Source organism: Dermochelys coriacea, chromosome 1 (genome assembly GCF_009764565.3).
Source record: "Dermochelys coriacea isolate rDerCor1 chromosome 1, rDerCor1.pri.v4, whole genome shotgun sequence".
In the NCBI taxonomy this organism is placed as follows: Eukaryota; Metazoa; Chordata; order Testudines; family Dermochelyidae; genus Dermochelys; species Dermochelys coriacea.
Genome location: NC_050068.2, coordinates 259,232,397 through 259,250,631, shown reverse-complemented (window position 1 = coordinate 259,250,631; position 18,235 = coordinate 259,232,397). Strand labels below are relative to the sequence as shown.

Below are 18,235 nucleotides of genomic sequence, written 5' to 3'. Positions count from 1 at the left end.
CAAGAGCTATTTGGCCTTGGAGTAACCCCCCATGGGAACCAGCAGATGAGCTGTGGATGTTTAAATCCAGTTGGTGAGAGCCCTGGAGAATGTAACTTGGATGGAGACGATCTTCCGTTGGTTTGTGGGAGGGGTGACAACATGAGAGAGGGGATGTTGGGTGAAAGAGATGATGTGACCTACCAAGTCTCTCTCACCAACAGATTACTTTGAGCCCTGGGGTGGGGTGTAAATCCAGCAGGAATATACCCTCTGGTATTTATGGCTGTAACTTTCTGGCTGGGTTCATCAGTAGAATCATAGAATATCAGGGTTGGAAGGGACCCCAGAAGGTCATCTAGTCCAACCCCCTGCTCAAAGCAGGACCAAGTCCCAGTTAAATCATCCCAGCCAGGGCTTTGTCAAGCCTGACCTTAAAAACCTCTAAGGAAGGAGATTCTACCACCTCCCTAGGTAACGCATTCCAGTGTTTCACCACCCTCTTAGTGAAAAAGTTTTTCCTAATATCCAATCTAAACCTCCCCCATTGCAACTTGAGACCATTACTCCTCGTTCTGTCATCTGCTACCATTGAGAACAGTCTAGAGCCATCCTCTTTGAAACCCCCTTTCAGGTAGTTGAAAGCAGCTATCAAATCCCCCCTCATTCTTCTCTTCTGCAGACTAAACAATCCCAGCTCCCTCAGCCTCTCCTCATAAGTCATGTGCTCTAGACCCCTAATCATTTTTGTTGCCCTTCGTTGTACTCTTTCCAATTTATCCACATCCTTCCTGTAGTGTGGGGCCCAAAACTGGACACAGTACTCCAGATGAGGCCTCACCAGTGTCGAATAGAGGGGAACGATCACGTCCCTCGATCTGCTCGCTATGCCCCTACTTATACATCCCAAAATGCCATTGGCCTTCTTGGCAACAAGGGCACACTGCTGACTCATATCCAGCTTCTCGTCCACTGTCACCCCTAGGTCCTTTTCCGCAGAACTGCTGCCGAGCCATTCGGTCCCTAGTCTGTAGCGGTGCATTGGATTCTTCCATCCTAAGTGCAGGACCCTGCACTTATCCTTATTGAACCTCATTAGATTTCTTTTGGCCCAATCCTCCAATTTGTCTAGGTCCTTCTGTATCCTATCCCTCCCCTCCAGCGTATCTACCACTCCTCCCAGTTTAGTATCATCCGCAAATTTGCTGAGAGTGCAATCCACACCATCCTCCAGATCATTTATGAAGATATTGAACAAAACGGGCCCCAGGACCGACCCCTGGGGCACTCCACTTGACACCGGCTGCCAACTAGACATGGAGCCATTGATCACTACCCGCTCTTCAACACCCGCTCTTCAACGTCGTCCTCTGGGACCATGGCTGGAGGCGCCATGGGGTAGCTCGCTGCCTCCATTGCAACTAGGCTGTGTTCTGTTCATTTGCTTTATTTCCCTCCCACCCCCATATTTTTTTTTTTTTCCTCTGTAGCTCGACACAAGAGGGCCTGCAGGGGAGCTTCCGGCAGGAGATGGGCAGGCTGGAGGCGCAGCTGGCAGGTCTGAGGAAGGAGCTCTCACTCCTGGTGTCTGACCAGCAGGCAGTGATGAAGCAAATGGAGTCATTCCCGGAACAAATCAAGGGAGTGCAGGAGGACGTGAGTCCCCTTAACGGAAATCCCATTTTACCCATTCTCTGCTAAACGGTGACATGGGAATGTCTGGGTGATGCAGGACTTTGTGGTCCCACCATGTGCTAGGTGCCTCTGGGTTGATGATTTCCCCACCCCTCCCCCCCCGAAGCTGGACACTTCCAGGAGGGGTGATCTTTCTTCTGCCACAACCTGGGCACTGTTAGGGGTGGTCCTCATGCATCAGGTATCATCCAGGGAGAGAGGCTTCCCCACACGTTAGGGTCTGTAGGCCAGACTCCCAGGGCCCTTGTGGGGTGTTGCTCTGGCTACGTGCTCTCCATCATTTGTTGTGCTCTGCAGTACAGACTCCCTCTCCTGGGCTGAGCTTTTTCCCTTGGTGGTTTCAGGTGGAAGCACAGTTCCCCCGGTGGATCAGCCAGTTTCTGTCGCAGCCCAGGGAGGATGGAGTGGGCAGCCTGGCTCTCCAGCGTGAGGAGCTACAGGATCAGCTCCAGAAGCTGGAGCGCAAAATCCTCGCCAGAGTCTCTGAGGACCAGAGGGTGTCTTCGTGGGATGCCAAGGCTAGCATTGGGGTAGCGCTGCAGCAGGAGGGAGTCACAGGTGTGACTGAAGAGGTGAGGCCCTGTCTGCTCAGCAGCTTCCCCTGAGTAACTTACTTGGCTCGAGGGTTGTGGCATGGCACTGTCAAACAGGCTGATGCTGCTTTGAGTGTGTCAGGGCTGTCTGTGCATGTGTGCAGATGTGGGACTGGCCAGCCCTGAAACCCTTACACACTTGCATACATGGGGCGTGTGTGTGGTAGGCCGGGGTTCATGTGTGTGTGCTCGTGGTGTGATGAGTGCAGTGTGTGTGGCTGAACTGCTGTCCCTAGCATGCACACAGGTCTGTGTATGCCAAGCTTGCATGTCTGGCTATGTGCTGGAGCAGGTGGGGCTGTGAAGATCAGGGGCTTTGGGCTTCATACATTTTCTGTGACCTATTTATTGCTTTTTTTTTTCTTACTCCCAGAACCCTGACAGTAAATTGGGTTGCAGTTGCCAGGGACTTGCTTTGGTTGTTTTTAAAAGAATCAGTTTTGTGATTTACACATTTTATTAAACCCTCATAGAGAAAAGGAGGCAGGGTGGTGAGTCAAGTCACTTACAGCCTGAATTTTGTTTTGTTTTGGGGTTTTTTTCAGAAGTGCTGAGAGTTTGCAAACCCTGCAGTGAAGTCACTGAGTAGCAGGGGCTTGCCACCTTTGATAATCAGGCAATTAAAACGCAAAGCACTAAATATATCTTTACATAGGAGAAAGGATAAGCTTGTGGCTCAGGCAGTGGATTGGGACTTGGGAGATCTGGACTCGGTTCCTAGCTCTGCTACCAACTCCCCCTGTGACCTTTTAATTGTTTCATCTCTTTGTGCCTCGGTTCCCCCTCTGAAACATGCAGATGATATTCCCTTTCCCACACCCTTTTTCTGTCTTGTCCATTTATGCTGTAAAGTCTTTAGGGCAGGCACTGCCTTGCTATCAGGGCCGGAGTAACTCTTCTGTGGGCCCAGGGCTATTAGATTTTGTGGGGCCCCTGTATACAAGTCTTTTTCCTAATTTAAAACAACTAATTATGGCATCAAAGCTATTAACACTGTACTAAATTTGCCTTTTAATTAACATAAAGCCATTCTATGGTGACATTTCAGTCTTAAAACATGTAGAATATAATTAAGTTAGTTCAAAATAGCCTACATCTTACCTCAGAACAGCTGTTATATTAGTTGCTTTCTGGGAGGGAGTTTGGTGCAGGAGGGGGTTCTGACCTTGGGCAGGGGGTTGGGGTGCAGGAGGGGGTGTGTGGTGCAGGCTCTGGCTGGGAGGTGCTTACTACAGGTGTCTCCCGGCTGGCGGTGCAGCAGGGCTTAGGCAGGCTGCCTGCCTACTGTAGCCCCACGCCGCTCCCAGAAGTGGCTGACTGCTGGCACATCTCTGTGCGCCCCTGGAGGGAGGGGGACAGCGTGTCTCAGGGCACTACCCACAAGCGCAGCTCCCTGCGGGGAAGTGCTGGGGACAGGAGTAGCGCGTGGAGCCAGCTCCCCATCCCAGCCAGGGGCCGCAGAGAAGTGCCAGCAGCCAGACGCTTCCAAGAACATGTGGGGCCACGGCAGGCAGCTCTGGGCCCTGGGCTGCAGCTTTTAAAGCCTCTGTGTTAATCCAGCCCTGCTTGCTGTGTGTGTGTTTCGCATCTAGCATAACGGGGGGTGGGGTGCAGGCTAAGTTGGTGTCTGTAAGTGCTAGTGTAATACAAATAATTAATAACTAATAGAGAAGGAATAAGAGAGCTTATTTGTAAAATGTTTTTCAAGGAAAAGCCCTGGTCTGAAAGTCTTTTAAATAGCATCATATGTATTTGTGGGGAGAAAAAGTGCGTCTGTTTTAGATGTTAGCTCTCCGGTTGTGGTATTTAAAGTTCCATGCTGTTTCTTAAGACACAAAAGGAGGAGATAGGAGAATGCAGCCGCTGCACCCTCATGTGCTTGCAGATCAGCTGGTGAAAGAACTTGCACAGGACTCATTTACCCACCCCTGGCTCTGCCACGTTTTTGGCTATGTTGCTTTTAGTTCCCTCTTGTCTGTCTGTGTGAGGCAGCAAATCTCTTGGCTGAGATCAGGTAGCTCAGGGTTATTTTTTTTAGCTAGTCAACTTGCAAAGAATTGCAAGGTCAGATTTGTGCTGGCTGGCTAATCCAGGGTCATTTAGACAGCATTCAAAAAGAGGTGGTAGGGATGGAAACTGAAGTGCTGAAGCGGCTAGCAGGAACCTTAGGGTCACGTTTCTGGAGGGGCTCAGGACCCAGCCATGGTTAATGGGAGAGGTCTCGCTTAGATCCTGGTTTTTTGCCTGGTATGGCTAGCACCATCTTTCAGGAGCAAGGAAGCCCAGCAGTGTGATGGTAATTCCCCAGCTCCCAGGGTGCCATGATGATGACCATAATGGTTATGCTGGTGATGTGGTGGTTACTGGGTATCCTGCCACTGTGGCTGAGCTGTCAGGGTCTCCCCAAAAGAGATCTGTTTTGAAAGGGATGCGGTCACCACGCTATCATGATTCTCAATCCAAAATAAGGCAATACTGGCTCTTGTTTTTAGATCGGGGTGGGCAAATTCTTTGGCCCGAGGGCAACATCGGGGTTGCAAAACTGTACGGAGGGCCAGGTAGGGAAGGCTGTGCCTGGCCTCCGCCCCCTCCCATTTTCCACCTTCTGACTGCCCCCTCCTGGGACCCCCGCCCCTAACCCTCCCCCTGTATCCAACCCCCCCTGCTCCCTGGGACTCCCATGCCTACCAATCCCCCTGCTCTCTGTCCCCACCCCATCCCTGCCCCCTTACCATGCCATTCAGAGTGACAGGAGCTCGCAGTCCCACCGCATGGCCGGAGCCAGCCATGCCACCGCGCTGCCCAGCACAAGCTGTGGGCCAGAGCGCTGGCGGTGCAGTGAGCTGAGGCTGCAGGGAAGGGGGGATAGCAGGGGAGGGGCCGGGGGCTAGCCTCCCTGGCCAGGAGCCCAAGGGCCAGGCAGAACGGTCCTGCAGGACGGATGTGACCCGCAGGCTGTAGTTTGCCCACCTCTGTTTTAGATGCTGCCTCTCATTTTAAGAAGATTCTGGTCTGTGGCTGTAACAATTCAGTGGCCTCACCTGAATCATAGAATATCAGGGTTGGAAAGGACCTCAGGAGGTCATCTAGTCCAACCCCCTCGTCAAAGCAGGACCAATCCCCAACTAAATCTGAAGCCCGTAATCAGCAGTTCCTTTAGTTCCAACAAACATGGTTCACATCACTTCTATTCTGTGACTTCTTTCAGTGGTTTTAGACAACATGTTTGGAGTGCAAATGGCTGCCCTGCCACCTTTCACCCACTTTGGACAAGTCAGCACTTTAACCAATGGTAGAGTTCAGCCCAGTGCGTGCTCGCTCTGTGTGTGTGTGTGTGTGTGTGTGTGTGTGTGTGTCCGTCCATGCATGAATGGCTGTATACAGTGTGTGTGCAGATGAGTGTGCCCTTAGGGACAAATGTATGTGGCAGGGGTTTGCGTGTGATGGGCTGCACATTTTGTACCTCACTGTTGCATGTGCTGACCGTTGCGCGCGTTGGTGTGTGTATGCAGAGGCTGCATATACGGATGTGCACACAGGTGTGTGTTGGGATTGCGTGCATGCATGCGTGATCTGTATGTCTCCAATGTTTGCATTCAGCTCTGTTGTGTCCTTTACTCCTTGCAGCAAGTGCACCTCATTGTGAACCGAGCCTTGAAGCGCTACAGTGAGGATCGCACTGGAATGGTTGATTACGCCCTTGAGTCAGGGGGTAGGTGAATCAGTGGCCACCTCGCTTCCCTCCTCCAATGGCCTCAAAGTACAGAAAGGGGGTGTCAGACTGAAGACGCTCTTCCTTCAGAGGAAGAACTTGCTAGGAGACTTCTGACAGCTTAACGCGTAGCCGGCCACCTGGACATGTGAAGAGGGAGGGTATTGGACTGTCTTTCACGCAGGCAGAGCATTACAGTGGACTCGGCTGACCAGCCCAACCTCACTGGGCGAGAGTCAGTGTACCGCACAGCACACTGGTTAGAAGGGGAGTTCAGCCCTGCTCGTAGGACAATTCTTGTCTATCGCCTGTGAGCTGAGCTGGAATATCTCCTCCCTGCCCTGTACATTATGCTCTGTCTGGTACCTCCCCCTCCCCATGCAAGACCATAGTTGGAAGTTATGCTCTCTTTGTATATCTGTCACCTGATGAGGATGCTGTGGTCTCACGTGTCTTTGTTTTCCTTTCAATCCCAGGGGCCAGTGTTGTTAGCACCCGGTGCTCAGAAACCTATGAGACAAAGACAGCACTGATTAGTCTGTTTGGGATCCCCCTGTGGTACCATTCTCAGTCTCCTCGGGTTATCCTGCAGGTAGGGACCAAGCTGAGTAGAGAGGTGTCCATATTTTCCCCCTGTGAACTGAGCTGGAACTTTCTGCCACTGTCCGTGGACTATTCCCTGCCTATTGCCCCAACATAAGCACAGCTGGATAGTTCTCATAACACCTCCCCTGATTTAGCTAATTCCTCATTGGTGCTCAGAGTGCCATCACATGACCCTTGAGTCATCTCCTCTCCTGTCGCTACAGAGTCAGGCCTCCCGTCCTCTGAAATAACACTTCCTCCATTTTCATTCCCTTTCTCTGGGTTCTCACAGTGTAATGATCAGATCTGAACGTGGGGATATGGAGGCCTCCCTGACACCTTGTGCTACACAAAACGCCTATCCTGGGATGAGGGAGGGGGAACACGGGAGTTAGGTGTGCCGTTTGTCACCTGATCTTACCTTAGTTGTGATCGCAGCTGGGTCCTCAAACTCTGGTCATGGGTATGTGCGCACTGACCTCATTTGTGGCTTCAGTTCAAAAATCAGGCTGAAAATGTCCTAGGAATTTCCATAGCAGACCAGGTCCATGCTCCTTTCAGCCCCGTGTCCTGGCCCTGACAGCGACCAATGCCAGATCCTCCAGAGAAAGGTGTAAAAAGCCCCATGTCTGAATGCAATGTTGTAACCAGGGGGAGACCTTTCTTCCTCATCCCAGCTAGTGAGCTCTTTGTCATGGAGCCTGAGGGCTGACAGTCATTGTTAATTGTTAATGGAGCTAGCTGGTGTCACTGCAGATGTTGCACAACTTTCTCTGTGGCAGTCAGGTTCTGGGTCGGCTCCTTTGAGTCCTTCTGCCAGCTGAGGATAGGCCAAACCCACTCCTGCCCCTGATCCAGAACCAGCCCCAGGGGCACATCTGTGTCTTCCTCCCCACCACCCACAATAACAGTGGGTTTCACACCAGCCCAGGCTTAGGGTGACTCCTTCGCAACATCTGAAAGGTAACTTTGTGCCACTCCAGTGGGGTGGGTTCAAGCTCAGACCCAATGTTTTCTTCATGTCTTGCACTGTGGTGTGTTGTTAACAGCTGCCACGTTGAATTCCAGAGGTGGCTGCACTTCCCGGGAGGGTGAGGGATCCCAGTATAGCAGCCTGTAAAGTGCTTTGGACCTAGAGAATTGCATGAGGTGATGATTATTACCGTTACCGAAAGCTGGCTTGGTTTTGTGTTTTGGGTGTAGCCGGACGTTAACCCTGGGAATTGCTGGGCTTTCCGTGGATCGCAGGGCTTTGCTGTTATTCGTCTGTCCAGCCACATTCGCCCCACTGCTGTGACTCTGGAGCACGTCCCAAAAGCCCTCTTGCCCCTGGACACCATCCCCAGTGCACCCAGGGACTTTGCCGTCTTTGTGAGTGTCTTGCTCTGCGCATGGAAATCGGGGGTAGAGGAGAAAAAGTCTGTGTATGGGGAAGGGGGCATGGGTGGTCTTGGGATCTCTTGCCATTCATAATCCTCCTCCAGTATTGGGGATGAGGATGTTTTCTTGCCTCAGAGATGGGAAAACGGCCATCTCCCTACGGGGGGCTGCAGAAGGCTGGTGTGTTAAGCCAAGGGACGGGGTGTTGGGGAACATGGGGAGGGACTATCCTGCAGAAGGAGTCAAGATGAGCTAGGGGTTCAGTACATGCAGGGGAGGAAACGTGTTTGGGAAAGGAGGACAGAGACTGAGTACCTGAGGGAGGAGATGAGGTCTGAGGGGAGAGGGAATGGAGTACATGGGACAGGGGAAAGTGTGGGAGGAGGGAAGGGAGGGGTTGACTGGGGATCCATATGATGTGGGGACATTTTAAGGGGGAGGGAAGTGAAGCAATGGCTGGGGGTACATGGGAAGGGGATGGTTTGTGGAGAGGCAGGTGGGGTGGGTATGTGGTTGGGGAGGAGGTTAATAACAAGAGGAGGGAAGGACTGAGGACGTGTAACTCTCAGCCATAGGTGCTGGAACTAGAGGTGCTGCTGTACCCCCAGCCTTAAAGTTGTTTCCATCATATCCAGGGTTTACAGTTTGGTTCAATGGCTCTCAGCACCCCCACTATACAAATTGTTCCAGCACCCCTGTACACAGCCTTGTCCCCCCACTGCTCCTGCATGTTTCCTGTTTGTTTACTTTTTGGCATGGGAAAGCAGGAGTGGAGTTTAACTGCACTTGTCTCTGTCTCCCTTTGCCCCTCTGGGTGCTCTGATCACCCCACGTTCCTCCTCTCTCTCTCGCTCTCCCCATCTCTCTCTGCTTCCTCATCACTCCGCCCTCCCTTTCTTCCCCACCTTCACTTGGTCTCACAGGGTCTGGACGAAGAAGGACAGCAAGAAGGCATTGTTCTCGGACAGTTCACCTACAACCAGGATGGGGATCCCATCCAGACGTTCCACTTGGAGGTACGGAGGAGGAGTGGTAGGGCATGAGGGAGAAGAGCCCAGAGAGCCCCATACCTATAGTATTTAGAAGCCAATTGAAGTGTCATCACACAGGCCATGCCCCTGCCAATGCTGTTTCCTCTGCTGCGCCAGGGTCTCTGCCTGGAGCTCTTTGGATGGGGTGGTTTGGCCCAGTGCCTTCCCAAGATGGGCCTGTTGCTGCCCACTGTCGGAGGTACAGTAGGATGAAAGGATAGGTGGGCTAACGGCCTGATCCAGGCAACAGGAGCAGGGAGACCGGATTAGACAAGTTAATGGTCTGATCCAGCGCGGCATGCGCACTACAGGATGTTTTGGCTACTGACTCTGGAGGAAGCCCCCACTGTGATGCTCCCCAGGGGTTCCAAGGTTCCTGGCCACGACCTGCCCTTTGCGAGAGGCCGTCCTGTCTGTGCCTGTCCTGCTTCAGCTCCCTGACACCAGCAGCCTTGGGCCCACAAGCATGGACTCGGGTCTCCACAGCCCTCTCTGTGCCGGCTAGTGCTAGGTACGGACCCCACCCCAAGCGCTGGGTGCGTTCCCTGCTGTATCACTGGATACTCACAGTAATACCCAGGTTTGCTGTCCCTAAAGAGACTGTGTACACACAGCTTGACTGGCCCAGGTCCTTGATGATAACACACAGCACTGGAATCTTGCAGTGAAAACAAATGGGTTCATTTACAAAGATTAAGATTGAAGAAAGAAAAGGAGTACCCGTGGCACCTTAGAGACTAACAAATTTATTAGAGCATAAGCTTTCGTGAGCTACAGCTCACTTCATCGGATGCATTTGGTGGAAAAAACTCCTCTGTTTTTTCCACCAAATGCATCCAATGAAGTGAGCTGTAGCTCACGAAAGCTTATGCTCTAATAAATTTGTTAGTCTCTAAGGTGCCACAGGTACTCCTTTTCTTTTTGCGAATACAGACTAACACGGCTGCTACTCTGAAACCTAAGATTGAAGAGAGAGTGAGCAAGGACATTAAGAACAGGTTCCATGTAAAACGAAAGGTATAACATGCTTCTTAGTCTTACCTGAACTCTGACGGGCTAAAATCCTTGTTGATTCTTCACCTAAAGCAACCTCCCAGCATCACTAGCCCACAATCCAACTGTCTTGAATGCAAAAAGCGCTGTCCTTTCTGCTTTGTCAGTGAAGTATGACAAAATGTTTTTTGTTTTTTTTTTTTTTTTGCTTCTCCTTCTATTTACCCAAACTCATGGTTTTCTCCCCCAAAGACAGGATAACTCCTGTGGTTTCCTTCCTGGGGTGCTGGCTCCAAGGTGTCTTCCCATACTCCTGTTCGATTCACATTTCCCCCCCTCCCCCATTTTACTTGTTGACTTTCATATGTAAGTAATAGGGTTTCCACTGCGTTGGCTTTACAGTGCTTGATTTCCGTCAGAGGTAAGGATAGGTGAATAGACCTGCTTTGTCTAGCAGAAAACCTGTTTGTCCGCTCTGCCTGATTACAGACTTTTTAAAACCTAATTTCAGTGGGTATATGTAACTTCTTGGATATCATCAGCATGTACATTTCACTATGATATTAATGACCATAAGTTACCAGCTTTCTTTTGATATCTTACAGGACACTATTTATGGATAAATAAATACCATGAAGGCAGTGCGTTAGATGTAGGGAGTTTGTCAGGCCCTGCTGTCACAGAACAGTGAACCCTTTGCCAGTGGGCATGGAGGGGGTCTGAGGATCACAGTGACCCAGACCCCTGGCTGGGCTGTGGCTTGCTTAGAGAGATGACTTTCCTTTTGGGAAGGTCCTCTGGACTTGAATGGATAATGCTGTAACCTCTCAACAGGGTTCTTTCTGAGCCATCCTGTAGAACTGAATAGTAAATTCTCCTCCTGCTGTAGAATCCTACAGGAAGGCTCCAAAGCCTACAGATAGGTTCTCATTCTCTGATCGATACCAAGGGCCACCCTCTGCCCCACTCCAGTCTGTTTGCACTGTTCTGGTGGCACAAGGCAGTTCTAAAGCTGGCTTAACCATGCCTGGGGATTCCCCCTGCATAGGGGACCCCTTGGCTGGTGTAGAGTCACTATTGTGGCTCCTATGCCCCACCACATTTTTGGTCTCCCTGGCATAGGGGGTATGGCCTGGGAGAAGGGTCCTGGTGGCACCACTTCAGTATCTGGCGAACCCATGCATGGCTGGGGCACATTTGCATCTAGATGATCCCTGGTTGCTGGGGCAGCCTGGGGAGACCACTGGATAGGACTAATGCAGAACCAGGATCCAGGGGTCACAGAGATGGCTTAAAGCCACTTTTTCCCCCACCCTTTCCCCTCTGGTCTTGTGCCAAGCACAACTTTGCCAGACCTGAGGATCAGGCCCATTTAAGTTTGTAGAGTACTTTGCATAGGACCCTATTCGTTCTGTCCCTATTAAATTCTGAGGGAGAATAGGAACTCTCCAGGATAAGTGTGAGTGAAGACCCCTCCTGAAATCAGTGAGGAATCTGTGGGGAACGGGGGCCGACTCTTGCTTAGAAATGGTGCTGCTTTCTGCAGAGAACGACCCAGACTATGAAATGTCTCTTATCTTCCTTGCCCAGGGTGAAGATGTGGGCACGTTCCAGGTGGTGGAGCTACGGATTCTGAGCAACTGGGGCCACCCGGAGTACACCTGCATCTATCGCTTCCGTGTGCACGGGGAGCCGGTCCACTAACCCCTCCCTGCCTCCAGCTGGCTACCTCAGGTTCTGCGCTGGCCGCAAGCAACAACCATGACAGAGAGAGGTTGTCTCCAGAGAGAATGGCAAGCCGGTTAAGGAAATTCTTCTTCTTTTTGCTGCTTCTCTCAAGTCCCAGGGTGGGAGATGTGGGGGAATGACCACCTTTGGCAAACCTAGTCCCCATATGCTTTTCTGTGCTGCCGCTTCCAGAGGGAAGAGTTTGTATTGGGGGTGGGGGTGGGGAAAGGATTTTGGTGTTCAGAAGGGTGGTGTGATGGGAAACGAGGCTCCGATCCAGGTCAGAATAGACATTTTAACTTTTTAAAAATTTTATTTTTAAATGAGTCTATGCAGTCCAGACCTTTCTGCACCTCCCTTTTCCCAGCCCCATCCCTTCCAGATGTTAAAGAAGACTATAGCATAGTGTCCCAAGTTTTATGAATGAACATGTAATTATTACTATTATTATACAGTGGGGTGGAGGTGATATATTTATGGCATCGTTGGCTAGGTAAGCACCATCTGAATGTCATAGAGGTTGGAGGGAGGGTGGGCACATGACCAAATAATTTTGCACTATCGCCCGTTTCCTTCCAGTATTGGATCAGTGATTTGTTTTAGTTAGACCCATTGGCTAGCTTGCCATGGGTTGAATTTGCATCTCATGACCCTGCAAAGTAGCTAGCAGGCATGTTAGCAGAGGGAAATAATGAGGACACAGACATGAATTAAAGAGGTAATATATAAGCAAAAGACTGGGGTTTTAGTCCTTGGGGGAGAAGATAATCTAGTCTCCCTGGGATTGTAAACCAGCCTCAACAATGGAAACCTTCCACTCGGGTCAGTGCATTATATAGTCACCAAGATGCACCTTCCCTTCCACTGCAACAGAGTGCTACTGGATTTCACCAATATGCAAGGCTGTGGCCCAGAGTGGAGGAGGGTCCTGTATTATTCCCACATGTGTGTGTCATTCTTGCATGTAAATCCCCAAATTAGTGCTAAACGTTCACAAGTCAAAATGTCTGTGTTGATGTCCTTTAAAACTCTTCCCCCTGACACTGTTTTTAGTAATAATGAAGGATGTACTTTTTCCATGCAATGTATAATTAACGTGTAGAACTTTGTACCACAAGGGATACCACTGAGGCAAATCGCTTAATTAGACATTTAGAGTAGCATTTGTAGTAGCACTAACTAGAGTGAAATGGCCAGGACTATTTAATCCTCAGGCTTTGAGATGTGAACTGATCAGTAGCTATGTTCAGAAGAAAATTTCCCTCCATGGCTGCTGCACGATCAGATGCCATGGCCCAGGAGTTGAAGACAGGGTATTAGACTCGATGGACCAGTGGTCTGGTAGTGCCTGCCCGCTTTGCTTTTGGAAAACCCTAGTCAAAATTATAACCAACTGTGGTGGGTGTAAAAATATATAATTACACCCCCACTGGTTTATGTACATCTGTATATAGACAACTGTACATAGTGGGGTAGAGTCTAGGCTGTAGTTATCCAGACACAGGGGGTTTGTTGATGGGGACATAGGGCAGACTTGAGGGTATCAGTGTGATTTCTGGAAGTGGCACAAACCCTGCAGGATAACGGGGGAAACGAGACAATATTATACAGGCTTTGGGGATAAGGGGACGATGACCCTAACGGCTGTGATCTGGGGCGAGGGTGGGGAAAGACAGCAGGCTGAGCAGAGGGTGTGGTGCCAAGGCTGGCTGAAGGGTGCTGTGACACAGCTTGTGGGGCTAACTGTAAATAGGGGCAGTAAGGCAAGCCAGCGCAGCTTGGTTCAGATCAATAACGACCCTGCTACCGGGCCTGCAAGGGAGAGTAGTAATGGTGGAAGCAATGGTTCCAGGAGGGGGCTTGTAGCTGAAGCTGGGCCTGGCCTGTCCCCTCAGGGGAGGGGTGGGCAGGTCTATGTCACAGCCCTCCCCCATTTACAGCTGCCTTCCTGGGCTGAGACAGTGTATGGGGGCGGTTGGACAGGGCACAAGTGGGCAGGGAGGGGCTGACAGCTACCTCTTCCCATGGATTTATCTGGGAGCTGGGAGACAGCACTAAGGTGGGAAAGACCTCTCCCTGCCAGATTTGAGCCACAAGGACCTCCCTCAGCCTGTTCGTGTTGTTCCCAGAGAAGAAAAGTTGTTGTTCCGCAAGAGAAGCGGAGTGAGGGGGGAATTGTGAACAGGCTGGCTAGGGCCTTCTAGTAGGTGTGGTGATGAGAATATCGGCTTTGAGCTGCAGGACAGAGCAGGAGCTCGTATCAGTGGCCTTGAGAAGGTAACGTGGCTGCTCAGAGAAGGGTTTTGTCTCTCTAGGTTTTGGCCACCATGCTCTGTTCTTAGTTCAGCTTATGTTTTGAATTGTTTTTTACTTATCCATATTGTCTTCTCTTTATCTGAAAGAAAAGCCAAGGGCTCACTTTGTTTCAGCCCCTTTTGAGGCTGGCACCCCCCCAAGTCAAATTGGGGCTGTGAACTGTGGGGGGTACTGAGCACTGATCTTTGCCAGGTTGTCTCCAAAAACCTGTTGAAATCCAGTAGGGCTGGGATGGTGTGAAGGGGAAGTGAGTGGGGTACTCCCTTCCACAGCTGGCAATGGGCTTTTTCTGGCCCATGTGTCTTGCCTTAAATCAGCTGGAGAAGTCAAGCAGTGCGTATCCTCTTGGTCTGCTCCTCCATTGCCTCATCAAGCATTTGGCTCTGATCCATGTGCCCACAGGGATGAGGGTGGGACAGCATCTCCCTTTGGAATCAATCACCGCTACACCTAAATTGGCTGCAGGGGGTAGTGACTGGGTGAAGAATGGCTTCTACACCAGATGCTCATTGCCCCAGGCACTAAGAGATTGGGAATCGAACAGTGGGCTCCTTTATGGAAGAGCATGGCCCTGGTCCCTAGAACTCAGAGTCCTACCTGCAAGGGACTCAGACTGGCAACTGAAGATGGGTTGTCCAGGGCTTTACAACCTCCTAGGAGCAGTGGACCTAGCCTTGATGATTCTTTAAAATCTGACTACTGACCCAACCCTCCCCCAACATCTAGGCATGCTGGAACAGTGAGGAAAGGAGAAAAGGTTCATTAACTTTTCCTGTGCTCCAGCACCAGCTGTCAAACTGCTGCTTCAACTGCAGCCCCACTTCTTAACATGCTGGGTAATCATGGTACTAGATACAGAAGATGAGTACAGCAAGGTGGTAATACATGGGAAAGATCTGCTAAGGCAGAGCTTCTCTGTTTACTCCCTTTGAGCTGCCACACTTTCCCCCCTCTCTTTCTGTGTGTATGTGTGTGTACCAGGAAAGTGTTATAAATTAACCTTACACAAACCAAGCTGGGTACAGGCAGATTAATCTCTATTTAATTCTGTAGACTATTGCAAATGCTGCACTGTTTTTGTTTGGTTTTTTTATCTACAGACTGTAATTTATGCCTATGCAAAAAAAATCCAAGACAATAAATTGTTAAAACAGTTGAGATTTGTAGACATTCCTCTAATGTGTTTGCAGTTGAGAAGGAGGGGGGGCAGAGCTTGGACAGAACTCATTTTCCAGCAGGAATAGAGAGGAAGAGACATGGAGCTAGATTCACAAGGGGGACTAAAGCCTTGCAGCACCTGACTTTTGGGGCCCCGCCACCTACATATTCAGGCTCTCTTTAAAAATTCCAGCAAGATGAGTAGGGAGCTGCCTAAGATAGCCAGTAGGAAATGCAGGAAAGGGGTGTGGCCTAAGCTCTGACCCTCCAAGGGAGTTAGGCACCTAACTCTGCTCAGGATTCACAGCTATGAACCCTACCTGGGAGTTGGCCACCTAAACTATGGCAGCCCTTCTCTATAAAAACCAGGAGGAAATACCCTTATCTTACAAACCTAGTGGTTAGAGCACTCACCCAGCATGTGGCAGGTCTGGGTTCAAGTCCCCACTCTGCCTGATGTCAAGGGACTTGAACCAGGTGAGTGCTCTAACCAGGAGGGTATTCTGGGTTGTCTCAATCTCTTGCTGAAGCTGTCCCCCTGTGTAAAATACTTAAATTTGCCAAGCCAGCTTAATTTCCTTCTTTGACAGGGTAACCAATTTGTTGGCTAGGGGGAATGCAGTGGACATAATATACTTAGACTTCAGCAAAGCTTTTGACACAGTCCCACATGACATTCTGATAAGTAAACTGGAGAAATGCAAGCTTGGCAGAACTACCATTAAGTGGATACATACTTAAACACAAACAGAGTAACTATTAATGGAATGATGTCGGATCGGAGGGAGGTCTCAAAGGGGGTTACACAGGGATCTGTTCTGGGTCTGGTGTTTAACACCTTTATTAATTACCTCAATGCAGGAATAGAGACCATACTGCTCAAATTTGCAGATGATGCAAAACTGGGGAGGTTGCTAACACTTCAATGGATGGAGCTAAAATTCAGAGGGATCTTGATAAATTGGAGAGCTGGGCTATAGACAAGAATGAAATTCAGCAAAGACAAATGTAAGGTGCTACACTTCTGGAAGAAAAAACAAATACAGATCGGGGGGATAACTGGCTTGGCGGCGGCAGCACTGGGAGTTGTGGTGGATCACAGCCTCAACATGATCCAGCAATGTGATGCTGCTGCAAAAAAAGTAAATGCAATTTTAGATTGCATTAATAGTGGCATAGCAATCAAGTCACAGGTGATAGTACTGCTCTAGTTGGTCTGGTTAGGCCTTTCCTGGAGTATTGTGTCCAATTTTGGTCACTAATGAATAGAAAGGATATAGAGAAATTAGAAAGGACCCAGAGGTGAGCTGCAAATCCGATCCAAGGGATGGAATGCAAGCCATCTGAGCAAAGGCTGAAGGAATTGGTATGGTTAGTTTGGAAAAAAAAAAAAAAAGCAATTAAGGGGCGATATGATAGTGGTCTTCAAATACTTGAAAGGCTGCCATAAAAAAGACAGAGAAAAGTAGTTCTCTTGCCACATACAGTGGGACAAGAGGCAATGTGTTCAAACTACAACATAGCAGATTTAGATTAAATCTAAGGTAACACTTCCTAAGAACAGTAGGACAATGGAACAGACTGCCTAGGGAGGTTGTGGAAGCTTCTTCAGTGGAGGCTTTCAAAAGGAGGCTGGATCGCCATCTGGATGGTTAAAAGCAACAAATCCTGCATCTTGGCAGGGGCTTAAATTAATGACCCTTGTGGTCCCTTAGAACTCTTACAAGTCTAAATAGTCACTGGGCCAGAGTGTGATTATATCTTAGCAGTTAACATGTTCCCCTGGAGTGCTCTAGGTTCCAGTCCCTGCTTCACATACTAGCTGAGTGCTCTAACTCACTGGGCTGTAGGGCATAAAGGGAAGCAGGGGAGTGCAACACTTTCATCCCTGGTTTGTTTATTTTTTGGTGGTGGGGAGGGCAGCTCCAACGGGCACACTCTTAGGCAGCTTTTGTGTACATCTACCAGATTGGGCTCTACAGGCAATTTAGGCATGGAAACACTTAGTTTAGGCTCTCAACTGCTTGGTGGTGACAAAAATGTAAGTAGCAGGGGGCCTTTAGGTACCTAGAGGGTTAGGTGGTTTTAAAAATCCTAGTGTTGCCTAAATGTTGGACTTTGTCCCCTAAAGTGGCAGTGAGGTGGCAGTCTCCCCTGTGAATCTAGCCCATAATAGGCTACGTCTTACCCAAACCCTTTCCATCCTAAGAGCACTGCAGAATTGTTCTTACAAATGCATTAGTCCAGTCCAATTTAAGTGTCTTATAATTCCTCATAGCCAGCCACCATCTGACTTTGGCACTATTTTATCTCCTGCCTGCTTTATGCATACTGACTCCCTACTTTCTCTAATACCCAGCTTGAAAAGTCCCCTCCCTAAGCATTTTAGAAAACTGATTCAAGTAGTTTTTTTTTTCCCCCTGGCTAACCCTCTTGAGTTATCTTGTTTTCCCCCTCTCCAAAGAACAGCCTAGCTCTGCTTCGCAACACAGGGCCTCGGAAGATGTGTGCTACTGCTCAAATAACCTAGCTGAGCTGGAAGTAGCTGTCAGTGTAGAGGCAATTTGCAGGAGGATCCACTCACAGGTCTGGAACAACTGCTGTGTAATTGAACAGCTGCCTCAAATGAAGTTTGACAACACAGACTATAAACATTTTATATAGTAAATGGAGCCTATGCTTAGGAAGGCTGCTCAGCTCCCCCCAGGGGGTAGATTCCTTGCTCTGCAAAGCTGCCCCTGCTCTCTATGTGTAGTTGATGATATTTGCTATTTCCCACCTTTCAGGCTGGCTGGGGAGCAACTGAAGCTATTGAGTGTGTGAGTTTGGACTCTGGCACAGTGGGGCTTGTGTACTCTTGTTTATTTCCCAGCTAGTGTGAGGGATGAGGACAAGGATGCTGCGTGTGATCACAGCTGCATGACTCTTTGGCAAGGAAAAATTGAGGCCAGATGTAGAGATACTATATTATGCTACAGCAGGTCCCAGTCCAAACTTAACTTCAGCAATAGAGAGGCAGTGCCTTCATAGCAGGAAAAAGTAAAACCCTAAACAGCTCTGAACTG

General features: G+C 49.6%; 1 protein-coding gene across 6 annotated transcripts in view; it reads left to right on the top strand.

Moving 5' to 3' along the window:
• Positions 1-15,168, top strand: part of SUN2 (Sad1 and UNC84 domain containing 2) — a 28,047-nt gene extending 12,879 nt beyond the window's left edge. For all 6 annotated transcript variants that reach the window (XM_038402383.2, XM_043501740.1, XM_038402398.2 and 3 more), the window contains exons 12-18: positions 1,470-1,635; positions 2,019-2,246; positions 5,895-5,979; positions 6,456-6,571; positions 7,768-7,935; positions 8,868-8,960; positions 11,559-15,168. In XM_038402383.2, the coding sequence (XP_038258311.1) occupies positions 1,470-1,635; positions 2,019-2,246; positions 5,895-5,979; positions 6,456-6,571; positions 7,768-7,935; positions 8,868-8,960; positions 11,559-11,672 (970 nt within the window). In that variant the 3' untranslated portion in view covers positions 11,673-15,168. The remainder of the gene's footprint in view (positions 1-1,469; positions 1,636-2,018; positions 2,247-5,894; positions 5,980-6,455; positions 6,572-7,767; positions 7,936-8,867; positions 8,961-11,558) is intronic.
• Positions 15,169-18,235: the final 3,067 nt, after the last annotated feature.